The sequence below is a fragment of the Nomascus leucogenys genome, chromosome 22a, assembly GCF_006542625.1.
Source record: "Nomascus leucogenys isolate Asia chromosome 22a, Asia_NLE_v1, whole genome shotgun sequence".
NCBI classification, from domain to species: Eukaryota; Metazoa; Chordata; class Mammalia; order Primates; family Hylobatidae; genus Nomascus; species Nomascus leucogenys.
In genome coordinates, this window is record NC_044402.1 from 141253111 (window position 1) to 141271081 (window position 17971).

The 17971-nt window shown below is 60.3% G+C and overlaps 1 protein-coding gene across 1 annotated transcript in view; it reads left to right on the forward strand.

The window, feature by feature from the left end:
• Window positions 1-17971, forward strand: part of CROCC2 (ciliary rootlet coiled-coil, rootletin family member 2) — a 78299-nt gene that overhangs the window by 1470 nt on the left and 58858 nt on the right. Inside the window, 4 exon segments of the mRNA XM_030803712.1 lie at window positions 9250-9400; window positions 10351-10502; window positions 12945-13051; window positions 15197-15353. Coding sequence (XP_030659572.1) covers window positions 9250-9400; window positions 10351-10502; window positions 12945-13051; window positions 15197-15353 — 567 coding nt within the window.

The window sequence follows — 17971 nt, forward strand, 5'->3', positions numbered from 1 at the left end:
CACAGGCCCCAACGAAGTCAGCTCTGCCCGCCCTGCCGACACCTGTTATTTTCGCTGTAGTGATTAAGATCTTGATGCCATTACCCCAGAGTGAGCAGGCAGGCAGGCACCAGACACTCAGATCAGCTGTCCAGATGGGCGGCAGAACCGTAGGGACCCTCCACCCTCCAGCTACAGCCTGGGAGACTGCAGGGCCTGAGGAAGGCTGTGGCTTGAGGATGCAGGAGGCTCCCCCGTGACCAGGGGTGGTGGCTCTGGATGGATGGTGAACATGCTCCCAGGCCCGGAGGAGCCTCTCTGACATCCCTCTTCCTCCGGCCACAGCTGCTCTCCCCTCCTTTGGAAGCCCCCCCACAACCTCTGCACAGCACCTCAGAATGCCCCCACCCCAGAGCTGGAACTGGATGTAAAGGGGCAGGCTTGGAAACTCTCGTCCTCTGTCCCTGGGGTGAGCAAGTCGGACTTGGGGAGCGCAAAGCCCCCTGAAATTACCCGTGAAGTGGGGGCATCTGTGGCTGCCTCGAGGGATGGGGTGTGCCCTTCCTCGGAATCTCCAGCACCCAGACCCGCAGCTGATGGAGAAGCGCGGCGCAGGGTCCCGGACGAGGAACCCAGCACAGGAAGCCCAGTCCCCGCAGAGCTGGGGGCTCCTCAGACTCCAGTTCCTTGGCTTGAGTTTTGATTTGTGCTATTTTTCTAGGAAATTGTCCATTACATCTAAATTTTCAAGTTTATTGGCAAAAGTTCTTCACAATATCTTCTTCCTGTCTTTTGGATGTCTGCAGGATCCGTGGGGTAACCAGCTGTCCCTCTTTGCTGGGGGGCTCGAGACAGGCGAGACAGGGATTTCCCAGGACTCCAGACAGCCTTGGGTCCAGAACCCCAGTCCTGGGCACAGTGGGGAGGAAGTGGTTGCCCCGAAGTGGCATCCCATTTCTCGTTTCTGATACTAGCCGCGTACCGATCCTCCTCATAGTATTCTTATCTCGTGTTTCATTAACCTACATATGCATTCTTCCTTTAACCTACATATGCATTCTTCCTTTGCTTTCAGTTTCTCTGGGTTTGTTCTTCATCTCACTTCTGGAAATATGTGCTTGACTCATTGATTGTTCAGCCTTTTCAAAAATTTCTTTTTTTCTGGCCAGGCTCAGTGGCTCACACCTGTAATCCCAGCACTTTGGGAGGCTAAGGCGGGTGGATCACTTGAGGTCAGGAGTTTGAGACCAGCCTGGCCAACATGGTGAAACCCCGTCTCTACCGAGAATACAAAAATTAGCCAGGCGTGATGGCAGGCACCTGTAATCCTAGCTACTCAGGAGGCTGAGGCAGGAGAATCGCTTGAACCCAGGAGGCAGAGGTGACAGTGAGCCAAGATCGTGCCACTGTACTCCAGCCTGGGAGACAGAGCGAGACCCTGTCTCAAAAAAATAAAATGAAATAAACTTTTTAAAAAATAAAAATTTCATTTTTCTTTAAATTGTGGGAAAATATACATAACACAAAACTGACCATTTTAACCATTTTTAGGAACAATTCTGTGGCACTGAGCACATTCACAGCGTTGAACAACCATGACCACCATCCATGTCCAGAACTTTTTTTTTTTTTTAAGACAGAGTCGTTCTCTGTCGCCCAGGCTGGAGTGCAGTGGTGCAATCTCGGCTCACTGCAACCTCGCCCTCCCATCTTCAAGCAATTCTCGTGCTTTAGCCTCCCCAGTAACTGGGACTACAGGCACACGCCACCATGCCCAGTTATTTTTTGTATTTTCAGTGGAGACGAGGTTTCGCCATGGTGGCCAGGAGGGTCTCGAACTCCTGATCTCAAGTGATGTGCCCCACTCAACCTCCCAAAGTGCTGGAATTACAGGTGTAAGCCACCACACCCGGCCCCAGAACTTTCATCTTCCCAAACTGAGACTCTGCCCCCATTCAACATTCACGCCCCAATCCCCCCTCTCCCAGCCCCCGCCATCCTACTCTCTGTCTCTATGAACTTGGTGACTCTAGCAGCCTTGTCTAAGTGCATCAGATGGTATTTGTCCCTTCGTGGCTGGCTTATTTCACTGAGCATTACGCCCTCGAGGTCCACCCATGTTGTAGCAGGCGACGGCATTTCCTTCCTTTTTAAGGCTGAGTAATATTCTACTCATGGAGGGACCACACTCTGTTTATTCATTCATCTCTGAATGGACGCCTGGGTGGCTTCTGCCTGTCGGCCGCTGTGAAAATGGTGCTGTGAACCTCGGGGCACAAATATTTCTTCGAGCCTCCGCTTTCAATTCTTTCGGGCAGATGCCCAGAAGCGGATGGCTGGACCACGCCGAGAGTCTACATTTAACTTTGTGGAGACCCATCATGCCGTCTTCCATAGTAACCGCACCGTCTTACCCTCCCACTTCTTTTCCTCTCTAACGTACGCACTTCCCTCCAAGCAAGGCTTATCTGTCTGAACTGTTGTTACTCACACCACTTTTAACACCAAATGTGTGGGTTTTTCCTGACACCAGCCAATTGTCCACCTCTCTGGACACCAACTAGCTGTCCTACAATTCAATCCAGTTCGGACCCTAACCATCCAGTGCTGGCACAGACCCACAGTTTAAGGACTCAGTCCCATACAGCTGCCCCACCTCAGATGCCAATCACAAGTCCTGGGCCCCCCGTATTTTCTCTGACTGCCTGTGAATTAGGGGTTCTTACAACTCCCTGTGCCACTTGATAATTTGCTGGAACAGCTCACAGAACTCTGGAAGTGACTTTCCCATTTGATTACTGGTTTATTATAAAGGACACAACTCAGGACTAGCCTGAAGGAGAGGTGCCCAGGTCAAGGTACAGGGGGCAGGTATGGAGCCTCCAGGCCCCTGGGCACACCAACCACCCAGAGCACTGCCTTGTATTCAGCAGCCTAGCCTGCCCAGCCCTGTGGTTTAGGGTTTCTATGGAACCTTCATTAAGTAGGCAGCATTCATTAAATCATTGGCCGTTGGGGATCAGCTCCAGAGACAGCTCCTCTCCCCTCCCCAGATGTCGGGGTGTGGGGCTGAAAGCACCAATGCTCTAATCGTGCCATGGTCTTTCTGGTAACCAGCCCCTACTTTGCGGCTATCCAGGGGCCCTGGCCATCAGTCATCCCACAGGCCAACAAAAGACACGCTTATCACTCAGGAGATCCCAAGGACCCAAGTCTAGAGTCCCCACCACAGGACAGGAGCGGTGGATGGTTTCCAAGTAGCCAGGCCATGGTGCCCGTCACCGAGCGCCACACTGTCACAAGCAAGCCAGAGGCAGATGCTCAGCCCATCTCCAAACCTCCCAGGCCGCATCCAGGCCCTGTCAGGCACAGCCAGGGCCACTGTGCTAATGACACGGGCCCATCCTCCCGCTCAGGAAACCCCACTAGCCCTGTGGTCCAAGGATCATGTCCCAGAATCCTCTACAGAACATTCGAGGCCCTCACAGTCTGGCTCCAGGTTCCTCCTCTGCCCCACTCACCCCCATCCCTGCTGCCCCTCCTCCAGGCCCTGCACAGACCCCTGGAGATGCACGCCCCCCACCTTTGCTTCCACAGCTCCCTCCACATGGACACAGTGCCCGGGCTCTCTAGCTGGTGGGTTCTTTCTTATCCCACCTCCCCCAGGAAGCCTGCGTGGGCACCAGGGACACAGGGCCAAACAGGAAAGACAGGGTCCTTGCCCTCCTCGAGTTCCTTGTTCTGAGTCATTTTGCCGTTGGTGATTCCGACCTCAGGCAGTTCCAGCTGAGCTCTCAGTCTTCCGAGCAGTGCGCTGCGTCTGAGCCTGTCTGTGTGCCAAGCATTGTGTTGGGGGCATAGAAGGAAATGAGAAGTTGTCTCTCCCCATCCACAATCCCTGCCTCAATGCCTGGTCGGCCGGGGTCCTGCCTGCAGGGGTGGCCTAGATTTATCATCACCTGAGGAGCAAACTGACACCCACAGAGGCATGTTCCGTGATGCCCAGGCCCAGAGTGTGCTCCACAAACACAGAGACTTAAGCTGAGCAGTTGCTGAAATACAGCATTTTGGAGGCCAGGTGTTATCCCAGGCACAGAGAAGCTCTTTTTCCTAAGGAAATGGAGCCTGGCGGGAGGCCACCCAGCCCAAGGCCCTCTCTGCGGCGGACCGGGCTGCGGAAGGACGGCAAGCAGACGTCCGGTGGCTGGACTTGGCCGGAGGCCCTGTCTTCAGATGTGTTCTTCAAGCTGTGCCTGCTCCTGGCAAGGCCAGACTTCCCCACCCAGGGATGCTGGGAGGGCCATGGAGGGCCCGGGAGAGAAAGGCAGCAGCCGCAGCACGGCTGGGCTCAGACCCAGGAGGAAAGGGGCTGCTGCCCGGCCCAGAAGCTGCGTGGTTCCCTGCCCTTTGCTCAGGCTGGGGAGGGGGCACACAGGGGAGGAGAACTGCAGCGGAGCCAAGTCCAGACACCGCCGCTGGGAAGGCTCATCAGTGACCAGCCTTGTGCGTGAGTGGGGGCCCAAGGCTGGGATCCCGGTCCTAACGCTGCTGCTAAGCAGGTGCCCTTGAGCAAGTCTCAGAGGTGCCAAGCCTCACCCTCCTCACCCATTAAGGTGGAGGCCAGAAGCCTCCATTGCAGGTCAGGACAATGGATGTGAAAACGTTTGCAAGTGGAGAGTGCGGAGAACCCTGCGGGCCGATGCTGGCGTGCGCCTTCACTCTCGTGGACACACATCTTTCATTTTCCACTGAGCACTGGTCCCTGACGCCGTCCAAACCCCCAGCCCCAGCCTCCGTTCTACAAGAGCAAGACCTGGCAGCCCCCTGCAACGCTCCTCACGGCCACACGGGCGCACTGTTGGAGCTCAGGGAAGGCACCCTCCACCCTCTGGCTGGGAGCTGCCTCCATCCCACCCCTCACTCAGGAGGTTCGCCCTCCACCCCACCCTTCACTCAGGGTTCCACCCCTCAATGAGGGTGACCCAGGCTGACCGAGGAGCCTGCTGGGGGTTTGGAGGGGGTCCCGATGAACATGCTCCCCCTCTCCGTCCCCCTCCTGCCCCCAGCTCAGGCAGCTGTCCGAGCACGACGGGACGACAGGGGTGGTGGGCCTGCTGAAGGCTGGTGGGGCCAGTGACCCTTGGGTCTGAGCTTCAGCAGGCCCCTGACCGTGCCTGCTTCCAGCTTTGACAAGGGTGTGGGGGATTTCCCTCCAAGGCTTCTGACCCCTGACAGCATCTCCAAGGTCATGCCCCAGGTGCAGGGGTGGGAATCAGCACAAGAGTGTGGCCTTCAGATAAAGCCAAGACTCTGGTTTTTCGGTGCAGACCTAGAGTCCCTGCGCCCTCCCTGCAGGCGGAAGACTTTTGCAGGCAGTACAGGCTGGCAGGTGCGCTCTGACTCCACCCCACCCCAGTGGAGAGCTGGGGTCGTGTCCCTGGCCTCAGTTTCCCTATCTGCAGCATGGAGTATGATAAGGTGACCTCCCGGCCCCCCATTCCAGGATCTTGGCCAAGACCCTGGAATGGGGAAGGGGTGTAAGAGGAGAGGCCCTGGCAGCAACCCTGAAACCTCCGGTCCCCAGCAAGTGCCAAAGTGCAGGTGGGACCCTGGATCCACAGGAGAGTTCTGATTCCATCAGAGGGTGGGAGGTCATTTGCCTCCCGGCAAGATTCCAGCAGCTTGCATTCCCCAGAGGCTGGTGGCCAGCTGGGGGCAGGCAGCTGAGGCCATACGTGGTCCATCCACTGCACCCTCACAGAGCCCCAGCCCCCAGCCCTGGGATCCAGGAGGGCCTGGATGGCCAACGCTCCCATTTCACAGATGGGGACATGAGGTGGGGGGAAACACACCCACGGTCTCTGTTTATTGGTGGCATAGCAAGGACCCCAGTCCAACTCTTTTAGAGGGGAGCTCTGCTCTGACCCTGCAGAGGCAGAGATACGGGGAGCCCACATTTCCCCCAAGGTTCGGCTGTCCCTCTCCACACAACCAAATGGGGTGGCGCAGCAGTGAGGACCCGCTGGCTCTCCCTGCTGGGCCACCCCCCTCAGGGCCAGGATCGGGTTGAGTGGGCCAGTTACCCCTAGGGTAGCTCCATGCAGGGGCTGTGACCTCCCTGGGGTCTTTAACGCAGGTTGAGCTGAAGAGGGTGCTGGGGGCAGGAGGAAGAGATACGGGCAGGGCTCAACTGTGAGTCTGGAGCCTTAGGGGAAAGTGACCTCCAGCCCTGGTGCTCCCTCCCACCGCGAGGCCTTCTAGAATACAAACCTCCAGCGGACGCTGGGCCACAGCCTGGGCCCACCCCGCAGAGGCCCCAGGCGGGAAAACGGCAGGCCCAGAAGGACCCACAGGTCGCGGAGGGGACGCCCTGCCCGGACCCGCTGGCGCAGGTGGCAGAGCCCCCGGGAGGGGCCTGGGGAGTGGGCGGTGCAGGCCCTCAGGACCACCCTGGAGCCGTGGGGAAGAAAGCAGCCTCGGCGGGGTCCTAAGCGCTTAGGTTGGCGGCACAGGCCTCCGGACACGCCGACCCCCACCTTCCCTTCCTTACCCTCCCCTCCCATCCCTGCCTCTCCCCTGCTCGCTCCTTCCCTCAGCCCTTCTCTCCTCCGGGTGGTTCCATGGGGGCGGCGCTGCCCTCACACTCCAAAGTCGCGCCCACTCTAAGCCCCCTGCGCCCCCCTCTGCGTCCCCCTGCGCCCCCCTGCTCCCCCCCTACTTCCCCGGCGCCCCCTTCTGCGTCCCCCGCCCCCTTGCACGACCCCTGAGTCCCCCACGCCCCCCTCTGCGCTCCCCCTGTGCCCCCGCGCCCCCTGCGCTCCCCGCTCCCCCCGCGCCCCCTCCTCACCCCCTGCGCCCCCTGCGCTCCCCCCGCGCTCCCCGCGCCCCCCTCTGGCTCCAGCTGGGCCGCGGCCCGTTGCAGGCACCCGTCCACAGATGGAACCCATTACGCCCCAGCGCCTCTCGGGACGTCCCGCTAATAAGTGACCCTCTGTAAATGTTAGGAATGAGTCAAGTTTACGCCGCGCTGCAGCCTTCCCGTTAGCGGGTGGCGCCGCCGATGCCCGGGGGAGCGCAGGGCGGGAGCTGCTGAGCAGGCGGAGGGAGGGCGGGGCAGAGCCCTTCCCGGCCTGGGGGTGTTGAGAGGAGCCTGATGGTCTCTGATCAAGGAGCCTGGGGTGCCTCTTGCCACCCTGCTGGGCCTCCGTTCTCCGCTGTGCAAAATAACGGTTTTAGAACAGAATGGCTGAGCCCCTTCCAGCAGCTCTCCTCCTGGTTGGTGGTCTTGGCACCTGGGTCCCAGCTGGGCCCAGGAGGAGGAGCAGGGACTTCCCTCCCCCTCCCCCACCGGGCTGCTGCTCCCAAGGGGGGCCCATTACTCCCTCCAGAAGAAGAGGCAATGGGGGAACCTGCAGTGAAGGCCTCCCAAGACCTCCCAGGGGACTGAGAGGCAGACCCTGGTGCACGGGCTGTCGGGAGGATGGCGGGCTGGCCCCAGACCTCAGCAGATAGCGGGGAGGCGTTTGCTGAGTGGCTGCCCTTCACAGGGCAGCAGGATCAGAACAGGGCCTCTCCAGGCGCCATGCTGAGCCTGGGTCTGCTGTGGCACTCCAACCCCGGCGAGGGGGGCCGCGATCTTTGGGGTGCAGATGGAGGAGGAGGCCTGTGTCCAGGGAGCATCTGAGATAGCCGGACAGCATGTACCAGGTGCAGAAGGCCTGGCTGGGGTTGGGAGGAGGGCCAGGGTGGGGGAGCAGGGCACAGCCACCAGCCCAGGCCTGAGGTCAGAGTCCGGGGACGCAAACAGGGTCTCAGGGAGGGCCAAGAGATGGGAGGCAGGAGGCAGCTCGGTGGTCACCCACGAGGACCCTGGTCAGGAGGAAGATCCAGGAGGCACAAGGTGGGGGAGCTGCTCTGCAGACTCCAGGGAGAGGGGTCCTCCGTGCTGGTGTAGGAGCTAGGCAAGGAGGACTTGGGACTCTAGGGTGCCATGCTGGAGAGCCCCTAGGAGTGGATATCCCATCCCAGCTTCCCCTGGCAAGCATCCGGTCACCCTTTAGTAGTTAATTCACTGCCTGAAATTCAGATATCCTTAAGGCAGCAGGCCGTGGACAGCTGCGGCCTTGTGTATTCCTTAAGGCAGCAGGCCGGGGACAGCTGTGGCCTTGAGTATTCCTGCAGGACCTGCCTGGGCTTCTGCTGGTTTGGCACAGGCGGCCTGTGTGTCCTGCCCACAGTCAGTAATCTATTCCACTTGGCAGGAGTCCCCTGCCCTGGGGTCCCAGCCCTCCCCAAGCTGTGCCCCTGCCCGGCAAAATGCCATTAGAGCCCAAGACCCTCAAAACCAGGCTGGGGTACCCAGGACACCCAGGCGCTCCTGGGGCAGAAGGGCAGTCACTCAGCAAACACCTCCCGAGTGTGAGCCCAGGTCCTGGGCCTTCCTGCCCACTTCTGGGCCTATTGGAGCCTCTTCCCTGGCAGTTGGCTTTCGTGAAGGAACCACCTGGGAAGGAAGGCTGTCCTCGCTGTCCTCGCTGCCCTCGCTGCCCCGGCCCACGCAGCCCTCTGAGGGCAGCCTGAGGATGGGAGTCCCAGACTCCACCCAGAATTCACAGCCGTGGGAGGAGAGGGCTCCACGGGCCCTGCTCATCCTCGGAGCCTCGAGCGTGCAGTCCCGGGCCTGCCCACCCTCCCGATGGACCGAGCCTGCGGAGGGCAGTGGGCAGCTGAGCAGAGAAGCATGGGTTCAGCCTCAGCCCCTCTGACCTGTCCTCAGCCCCCACCCCCCCCGCCCACACACACTGGGCTCTGTGACTGCTGCGTGGGATCTAGGTCCCTCCTCTGGCCCCACCGTGCAAACAAGCTGTGAGACCACCTGCTCCAGGTGGGCGAGGATGTTGGGTTTCTTGTGGAGCAGAGGCAAAGGAACCTGCCTGTCAGCATCCCCTAGGGGACTGGTGACCGCTTAGCCAGCACTCAGCCCAGCCCCCACCAAGACAGGGCAGAGCCCCAAGCGCAGTACCTGCTCCTGCTGACCTTGGCTGGGTGTGGTCCTCCTCTCCAGAACCTGGGGACAGGCGCAGCCCCACTCCACAGGTGGAGAGCCAAGGCATGCGCCTGAGTGACCTGCCCAGCCTCGCCCTGTCCTCTCCAGGGCACTCTGCTGCCTTGGGGTGGCCCTGTGGTGGCTCCCATTCAGTGGGATCGTAGAGGGTGCCTGGCAGCTGTTGGGGGCTGCCATCTCCAGGTATCTCTGGGGGTGTCTTTCAGAGACTGGAGGACACCATTCTGAGTCCCACAGCCAGCAGGGAAGACCGGGCGCTGACCGTGCGTGGGGAAGGCCGGCAGGCCTCGCCCACCCCCGTGCCCACCCGCATCCGTGAGATCGTGGCCGGCAGCCTGAGTGAGGAGCCACCCCAAGGTGACGGTGTGGGGGACAGTCCTGGGCCCGGGGCTGACCAAGGTGATGGCGTGGGGGACAGTCCTGGGCCCGGGGCTGGCCAAGGTGATGGCATGGGGGACAGTCCTGGGAGCGGGGCTGGCCAAGGTGACAGCGTGGAGGACAGTCCTGGGCCCGGGGCTGGCCCCACCCCCCACAGGGCCACCCTCAGGGCATCATGTTGATACCCACAGGGCACTCAGCAGGGCCTGAGCAGGGCTGCCTCTGTGTGGCACACTTGTGGCCACCTGAGTCTCTGCTTCCTTGGTGTTGGTTTATTCCTCAGCGTGGAAATGCCGGACGCTGGCACTCAGGGAGCACAGACGCCCACCCCCCTGGGCTCTGCCTGTCCTGCACCCGCCCCAGGCCCCTGCGCTGCCTCCAATTGTCCACCTGGCGGCTGAGGAACCCGCTCCAGGCCGCCTGTCCTGTGTATGCCCAGGACTCCCTCCTGCATGGGTCCCAGGGATCCCTCTCTCCCAGGGTCTGTCTGGCCTCCTGCAGGCCTGGGGAACTGGCTGTGTGTGTATTTACAAAAGCGCTTTATTACTTGGGGACCAGGTCCCTTCCCCCAGAAGCAACAGGGCTCACAACTTCATAGACAGGGTGAGTGCCCAGCGTCCAGGCCGCCCACACACTCTGCTGCCATTTGTTTGGGGCTCGGCCTGGGCCTGGGTCTGCATTGGGGTTCCAGGTGCTCGGAGGTGGTAGGATTCCAATTAACATGAGAGGAAGTGGGGCTCAGAGTGTGAAGTCTGCCTCCCTATGTTAGGGTCCCCAGCTCAGAGCTGGGGCCCCTCCCAGGAGATGGGGGCAGGTCTAGCAGCTGGAGCCTGGTGGCCAGCCCAGGGTCCCACCGTGGAGACAGGGCACAAGGCTGAGTGCAGGTGGGCCCTGGTCTGGCCACCCGGGCTGACCCAGGTACCGTGCAGCAGGGGTACAGGAGCCGACAGCCACCGTGGCCCGAGTGCAAGAGGAGAACGAGCTTCTGCAGGAGGAGCTGACCCGGCTGGGGGACCTGCTGGCCCAGGCCAGTGCCGAGCGAGATGAGCTGGCCAGCAGGTGCCGTGTGGTCAGCGAGCAGGTGCGTGTGTGCAGCAGGCTCAGGGCAGGCGGGAGGGAGCAGCCTGGCCCTTCGTAAGGGGTCACTTGTCGGGACAGCAGTCAGAGCCTGGGACCATCGGCAATTTCTAAGACTGGGAAAGACAGAGTGTCAGCCAGGGGACATTCAAACCCTGGGCAACAGACGGGGAAACTGAGGCAACAGATGGGATAACTGAGGCCAGAGGTGGGAGGCCAAGCAGCACGTGCCCAGGCCTTTCTGATGCCCAGCGTGTCCCCTAGGTCTCGCGACCCAGCTTAGGCACTGACTTGTCCCCACACCTGCCCGGGAGCCCTGTGGGGTGGCCTGGCCAGTCCTGACTCGCGGGGCCCAGTGCTCTGCCCAGCATTGGCACAAAGCTGGCACCTGCACAGCAGAGGAAAGCAGGCCAGCAGGCACCGACCCCAACCCCAGATGGAGCTCGCAGAGAAATGGCTCCACCCCAGTCCCCTGGCCCTTTCCTGACAACTGAGGCTGGCCGGGGCCGCTTGGACCTCAGAGGACAGGGGCCAGAGGCAGGGCTGTATCTTTGGTCCCCTGGTGGCTGTGGTGCCTTCCAGGGTCACCTGTGAGGTGAGCGAGAGGCATATTTAGTCACCAAATGTGGAGCTGGGGAGGGCCTCCCATTGTGTAGACAGGGAAACCGAGGCAGAAAGGTCAAGAAACCTGCTAGGCCAGAGCCTCTCTCCTATGTCGGCCGCTCCAAGACATGCTGGCTTCTGAGGCAGGACTTGGCAAGGAGCCAGTGCGTGGAGTGCGGTGTCCAGCCCACCTTGTGGGGGACTCAGGGCCCCTGCCGCACCCACGCCATCTTCAGAGCTCCCCGGTTCTGCATGGCAGGTCACATGACCCTACTTTCCGGATAAGGAAGTCGAGGCTCAGAGCCAGCCAGCGGTCACCCAGGCCGCACCACCATTACTGGGGCTGAGATCTGAACCCCTGAACCAGATCTGGCCCCTTCTTAGTCACGTGACCAATGGCCAGTACTGAATGCCTGAGGGGTCCCCAGGGGGCCTCACCTTCTGGAAGGGTCCTTCCCAGGATCATGGCAGCACCAGCCCCACAGCGGTGCCCTCAGTTCTCCGAGGGGCCCACTCTCTGCTCCCCACCCAGTTCTATCACGCCCTGACCCCCACACGGGAAACACATTTCCATTGTTGCTGACACCCCTGGGAGCCCCTGAGGGCAGGACCTGGGGTCCACCCCACCTGATGGGGGCCCCAGCACATCCATGAGCTGCCAGCCAGCCTACTCTTCCTGGGAGCCCCTACAGCTGTGGGGAGGCCTTGGGGGAGGCACCTTCCTAGCACAGGGTGGGGAGATGTTGGGAACAGGCTGGTGGGAATAGAAGCCGCAGAAATGCTGCCGACAGATTAGTAAGCTGCGTGAGTCAGATCCAAACTCGCCAGCAGCCCAGTGCACGCCAGCTCCCAGGCGGCTCAGCAGGCAAAGTGTGGGTGCCAGGAGGCTGGGTCTCACTCCACGTTACCCCCAAGACAGGCGGAATGGGGTCTGGGTGGCCAGAGTGCCTGACCGTGGCATCTCCACCCTGGGGTGGCATCCCCAGACCCCACCCAGCTCCTCCAGGGTCTTCCGACGCCCCCTTCTCTTCCAGCTGGTGGCTGAGGAGGGGCCCCTCTGCTCTCCCATGCATTCGGCCCAGGCACAGCCACAGCTGAGGCCCCAGGCCTGCTGCCCTCCCGTCCACCCCTCCGCCTGGGCCATCCTTGGCCCTTGATTTCTGGGGCCCCAATTCAGTCTTGGCCCAGTGATGGCAGAGTGGCCCTGGTCAGTGGGAGCGGCCCTGGGCAGTGGGAGTGGCCCTGGGCAGTGGGCCCACATCATGGTGGGTGTGGTCCTGTCCCCTGTAGGTAAGGTGCTGGACTCAGGCAGGAGGCCCAGCTGGAGGGGAACCACACTCACTCACTCTCCAGGGGGCAGCCCCAGAGACAGCCCTGTGACCTTCCATCCTGCCCCTGTGTGCCTGAATGGAGCCCTGAAGCCCCTCCCCCTGCCCTGATGGCTGGGCTGCCCAGGTAGCTGGGGCAGTGGGGCCTCAGTTTACCCATCTGTAAATGAAATGTGGGCATGCTCCAGCGGCCCTCAGAGCCGTGCCCCCACTGGGCCACCATACTCACACTGTCCTCAAGGCCTGATGGGATCGGCACATCAGTGCAACCCAGCGTGCCCCTGCCCCTCCCCTCCTCTCCCAGCTATGGGCACTTGGCACAGGGCAGGAGGCCGCCTATTGGGTTCATTGTATGGAAGGGCCTGGGCCTCACCATACCCAACCCCAGCCCCTGCTGTGGGGCCCCAGGGAGCCCTCTCTTCCCCACCAGGGTAGGCTTTGTGCCCAAGATGCCCCAGCCCCTGCCCGGCAGGTTCAGGAGCAGCCAGACCAGGTGGGCTATTGCTCCTCCCCAGCTGCAGGCCCGGCTGGAGACCACTGAGGCTCAGCTGCGGAGGTCGGAGCTGGAGCACAGCGTGGATCTGGAGGAGGCCCTTGGCCGTCTGGAGGCTGCCGAGGAGAGGTGAGGCCAGGTGGGGGACAGTCAGGGCTGCAGGAAGCACAGCCATCCTCCCGAGAGGCAGTGGGACCCTCTGTGCCTTGGGGCTACTGACAGCTCTTCCCAAAGCAGTTGTGAGTTCAGTTTCCCTGCAGGAGTCAACCCAGGCCTCCACGGCCTGGCAGGGCAGGGCAGGGGGCTGGAGGAGGCGCAGCTGGGATCGGGGACTGACTTGAGTGGCTGGGCAGTGTGGGGGCCTGCAGTGCACTCCCTCTTGCTGTGGGGAGAGCCCAGGCCGAGTGGAAACAGTGAAACAGCCTCCTGGGCTCAGCGTGGGCCTCTCACGCGACCAGGCAATGCTGTCCCAGCCTCTGAGCGGCTCAGCAGCATCCCTATTACAGTAGCGGCATCACGATTGTACTCATCGCTATCAGACCCCTCCCCCACTCCACACGCCAGGAGCAGCGGCTGCTCACCATGGGGGACGGGACTGGTGCCAGCCTTCCACGTGGCAGCCTCTCCACGCTCTGCCATCCTCCCTGCCACAGGTCAACCTGGCTCATGAATAACAGGGAGGGAGCGGCAAAGAGAGACAGAGCCTCATGAATGACAGGGAGGGAGTGGCAGAGAGGGACAGAGCCCCCCCCCACCACCGCTGTCAGTGAGCGCTGACATTAGGACCCTGGCAACAGACCCGGGCCACCAGCCACACCTGAGTCCAGTGTGTGGATCACCCACTCTCACACCCTGAGATGCCGCTGACAGTATCATGCCTGGGCTTATCAAGGGGGCCTCTGTCCGGCCCCCACCCTGCCCGCACTAACCCAGCCCCCAAACACTAACCCAGCCCCCCACACCAACCCAGCCCCCGCACTAACCAGCCCCCTACACTTATCCAGCCCCACCACATTGAGCTCCCACACTAACCGAGCCCCCCACTAACCCAGCCCCCCACACTAACCCAGAATCCCCACACTAACCTGGCCCCCCACGCTAACCCAGAAACCCCACACTAACCCAGCCCCCCACACCAACCCGGCTCCCCACACCAGCCCAGCCTCCCACGCTAACCCAGCCCCACCCACACTAACCGAGACCCGCACACTAACGGAGCCCCCACATTAATCCGGCCCCCACACTAACCCAGTCCCCACGCTAACCCAACCCCACCCACGCTAACATAGCCTCCACACTAACCCAGCCCCCACATTAACCCAGCGCCACCCACACTAACCCAGCCGCACCCACACTAACCGAGACCCGCACATTAGCGGAGCCCCCACATTAATCCGGCCCCCACACTAACCCAGCCCCCACGCTAACCCAACCCCACCCACACTAACGTAGCCTCCACACTAACCCAGCCCCCACATTAACCCAGCCCCCCACACTAACCCAGCCCCTCACACTAACCAGCCCCCCACAGTAACCAAGGCCCACCAGTCTCCCAGACCTGGGGAGGTTAAGCTGTCTGTAGAATATTGCCACATTTGGTTCATCCTCCAGGAATCTGGAAAAGGAATCAGAGTGCTGAGAAACTTTTGAAAACCAGTTTTGAGGGGGAAGAAAAATAACCCAAGAGGAGGCTTAGGCCCGGCGGGCAGAGAGGAGCAGTGAGTGAACCACGGCGGCCTGGCGGGGGTGCCGGCTCCCGAGGTCCACCCACCTGGAGGACTTGCACCCCTACTGCAGCAAGTGTGGACCTACTCATGGTGGGGAAGGCCCCAGGGTGCAGCAGAGGCTGTCCCCAACCCCGGGCATGTCCGACTCCCTCTCCGCGTCACCCCGCCCGGCGAAGGGCACCTCCCTCCCAGCCCCCGGCACCTTGTCTCGGGCGTTGAGGGGCGGGCCAAGTTTGCAGAGCCAGAGCCAGAGCCAGGAGAGCTAGGGGCAGGGGCTTGGGGGAGGACAGAGGGCAGATATCGCAGGAAGGCAGGAGGGCACTGGGGTGGCACTTGGTAGAGCCACCTTGATGCTGGCACTCGGTTTAGGGGTCCCTTGTGGGGCCCATGGCAGATGGGGGCAGAGCAGGGGCTGTGAACCTGAGCCGGGGTTAGCTGGGCCCAGAGGGTTTGGGGCTCCATTCAAGCCACTTGACTTAAAGACTCTGAGTGCCTCTCTTAGGAGAGGCTGCCTACCCCCACCATGCCCTGTGGGTTGTCTGTCCAGGAGCACCGGCCTCTGCCAGGTGAACGCGCTCCTGCGGGAGCAGCTGGAGCACATGAAGAAGGCCAACGACGCGCTGGCCCGGGAGCTGGCGGGGATGACGGGCAGCGTGCAGCGCCTGCAGGGCGAGCTGGAGCTGAGGCGCTGGGCCCAGAGACAGGTGCTCCCTCAACCCTTGCCCACCCCATGACGGCCGCCTGTCTGGGTGCCTATGGCTGGGTAGCAGGCAGGGACCTGGTGAGGGTGCGCTGGCTCAGTGGCTCTCCCTCTTGGGGACAAGGCCACAGCTTCTTGCCACACCATGTCCCTAACCCGGCTTGGCCACAGCAGTCTGTGGAGTGAGGCACTTCCTGGTCCACCCCTATTGCCCCCCACCCAGAGAAGGAGGGCAGGGCTCTCAGAATGGGGCACTGGGGCCGCATCCCAGCTCTGGTGTGAACCACCCTGTTTGGAGGGGCAGGTTGTCTCCATAGACCGAACTCCTGGCCAGACTTCAGGAGGGGGGACCCTGGAAGGAGCCTGGGGCTGCACCGCTGCTCACAGCACCTGGCCGTGGCCCCCCAGGTTCCCCTGCAGCCTTACCCAGTCCAACTTCTGAAACCCTGAGGCATGCAGGGGGTCAGGGCACAGGGCACAGGGCGCCAGGCACCAGCCCCTGTAGGAGGGAGACGTCCAGGGGTTGATGCCCTGCTCGGATCTCTCCATGGTCGTGGGACCCCCTGAAGCTGCTGTGGCCTTGGGTAACGTGGCTCTCCAGCCAGGCAGTCCCTGAGGGCCTGAAGGTGTTCCCAACAGCCCTCCAGCAAAGGGGGCCTGGACGCCCAGCCCCTGCACGCTACGGGCACCACGGGCAAGGATTTCCCCAGGACGACGGGCCCCCGGAAGATGTGCTGCGCCAATAGGAGGCAGGAGCCGGAGGGGCAGCCACGTTTCTGGCCTCAGGCTGCCTCCACAGACGTCCCTCAGACAAGCCTGTCCCAGAGGGGCCGCCACTCGCCCCCGTAGGGGCCAGGTCCCAGCCCCGAGCCCCCCACAGCTGCTGCTCCTGAAAGGCGGGTGTCAGACAAACCAGCCGAGGTTTACACCCCGAGAGGGAATGCCGGCCTCTGCATAGCGTCAGCCGGAGCCGTGCTATCAGCAAGGAGTCATCGCCTATGCCAGGCCTTCTGGCTCGAGGCGTTTGAGGCAGATCTCATGTTCCCACTGCCTGGTCCCCGTCCTCGGACCACTGGGCAGGTCGCCTGAGGACCACAGGAGCGGATTCCGCTGTGTGAGAACAAATGCCGGAAGGAGAGGGTCCCTGAGCTCAGTTTGGCATTCGATCACCCAGGTCTTTATTTCCCTTTTCTCCTTGAGAGCTGTTCTCGCTGGTTGACAGCTGCTTTCTCTCGGCACCTTGAAGATACGCTTTCTCTTTCTCTCTCCGCTGCTGCTGTTGAGAAGTCAGCTTCCAGGCTGCCTGGATTCTGACTGGCCCCTTATCAAGGTAACGTGGCTTCTCACCGGCTGCTCTTAAGACCCCTGCTCCGACTTGGTTGTTGTTCCGTGTCTCTGTGTTGTGTCTGCGTGTAGATTTATTTGTTTATCCCGCTTTAGGGTTCGCGGAACCTCTGTGTCGCTTGTTATTTTGGGGAAGTCAATATTCTTTAAACATTGCCGGTGCTCATCATCCATCTCCCCTCCTCTGAGCTCTGGCTAGACGTGTGTTAGCCATTCTTACGCTGTCTCCCAGGCACAGTTCACGATTTTGTTCTTTTTATTACCCTGGACTATATTCTAGATAATTTCTTCAAATTTCCTTTCCTGTCCATCAGTTTTCTCTTCTGATGTCTAATCTCTGTTAAATTTGCCTACTTAGCTTAAATTGCCGATATTGTATTTTTCCTCATTAAGAGTTCTGTTTGATTCTTTCCCAAATACTAAATAGCTTACTCTTAACTCACATTTTCTATTTTCTTTTCTTTTTTTTTCTTTTTTTTGAGACAGAGTCTTGCCCTGTCACCCAGCTGGAGTGCAGTGGCACGATCTCAGCTCACTGCAACCTCCACCTCCCAGGTTCAAACGATTCTCCCGCCTCAACCTCCTGAGTAGTTGGGATTACAGGTGTGTGCCACCACGCCTGGATAATTTTTGTATTTTTAGTAGAGATGGGGTTTCACAATGTTGACCAGGCTGGTCTTGAACTCCTGACCTCAGGTGATTCGCCCGCCTCAGCCTCCCAAAATGCTGGGATTACAGGCATGAGCTACCTCGCCTGGCTTCTTAACTCACATTTTCAAGCCTCTTATTTATTTGTTGAACCATGTTAAAAATAGTCTTTTTGTAGCCTGTGTCTGACTATCTAATATCTGAAATTCTTTAAGGTCTGGTTCTATTGTTTCTGCTGGTTTCTGACCATGGTCCTTTGTTTCCTTGTGCCTTTGGCGATTTTTTTTATTTTTTAACTAAGAGCTGCTTATTTTCCTTGGAACTTTGTGAAGTTTCTTTGAAACCTGAGATGAATATAGTATTTTCTAGGAAGGGTTTTTATTTGCTTCTGATAGATGCCGAGGGGCTCTAACAGTCTTTGGGGCCACATTGAAGTACATTTTCAGCTTAAGTTTTCTTGAGACTATCTTGGTTATGTAGTGTCGTTCCATATCCACGAGAAAGACTTTTTTCTCTGTTTAACTCCAACATTCCAGACAGGCAGTTTTCCCTATAATCTCCTGCAGGGTCATATGTGCCTGGTTTTTTTTTGGTTTTTTTTTTTTTTTTGTTTGTGTGTGTGTGTGTGTG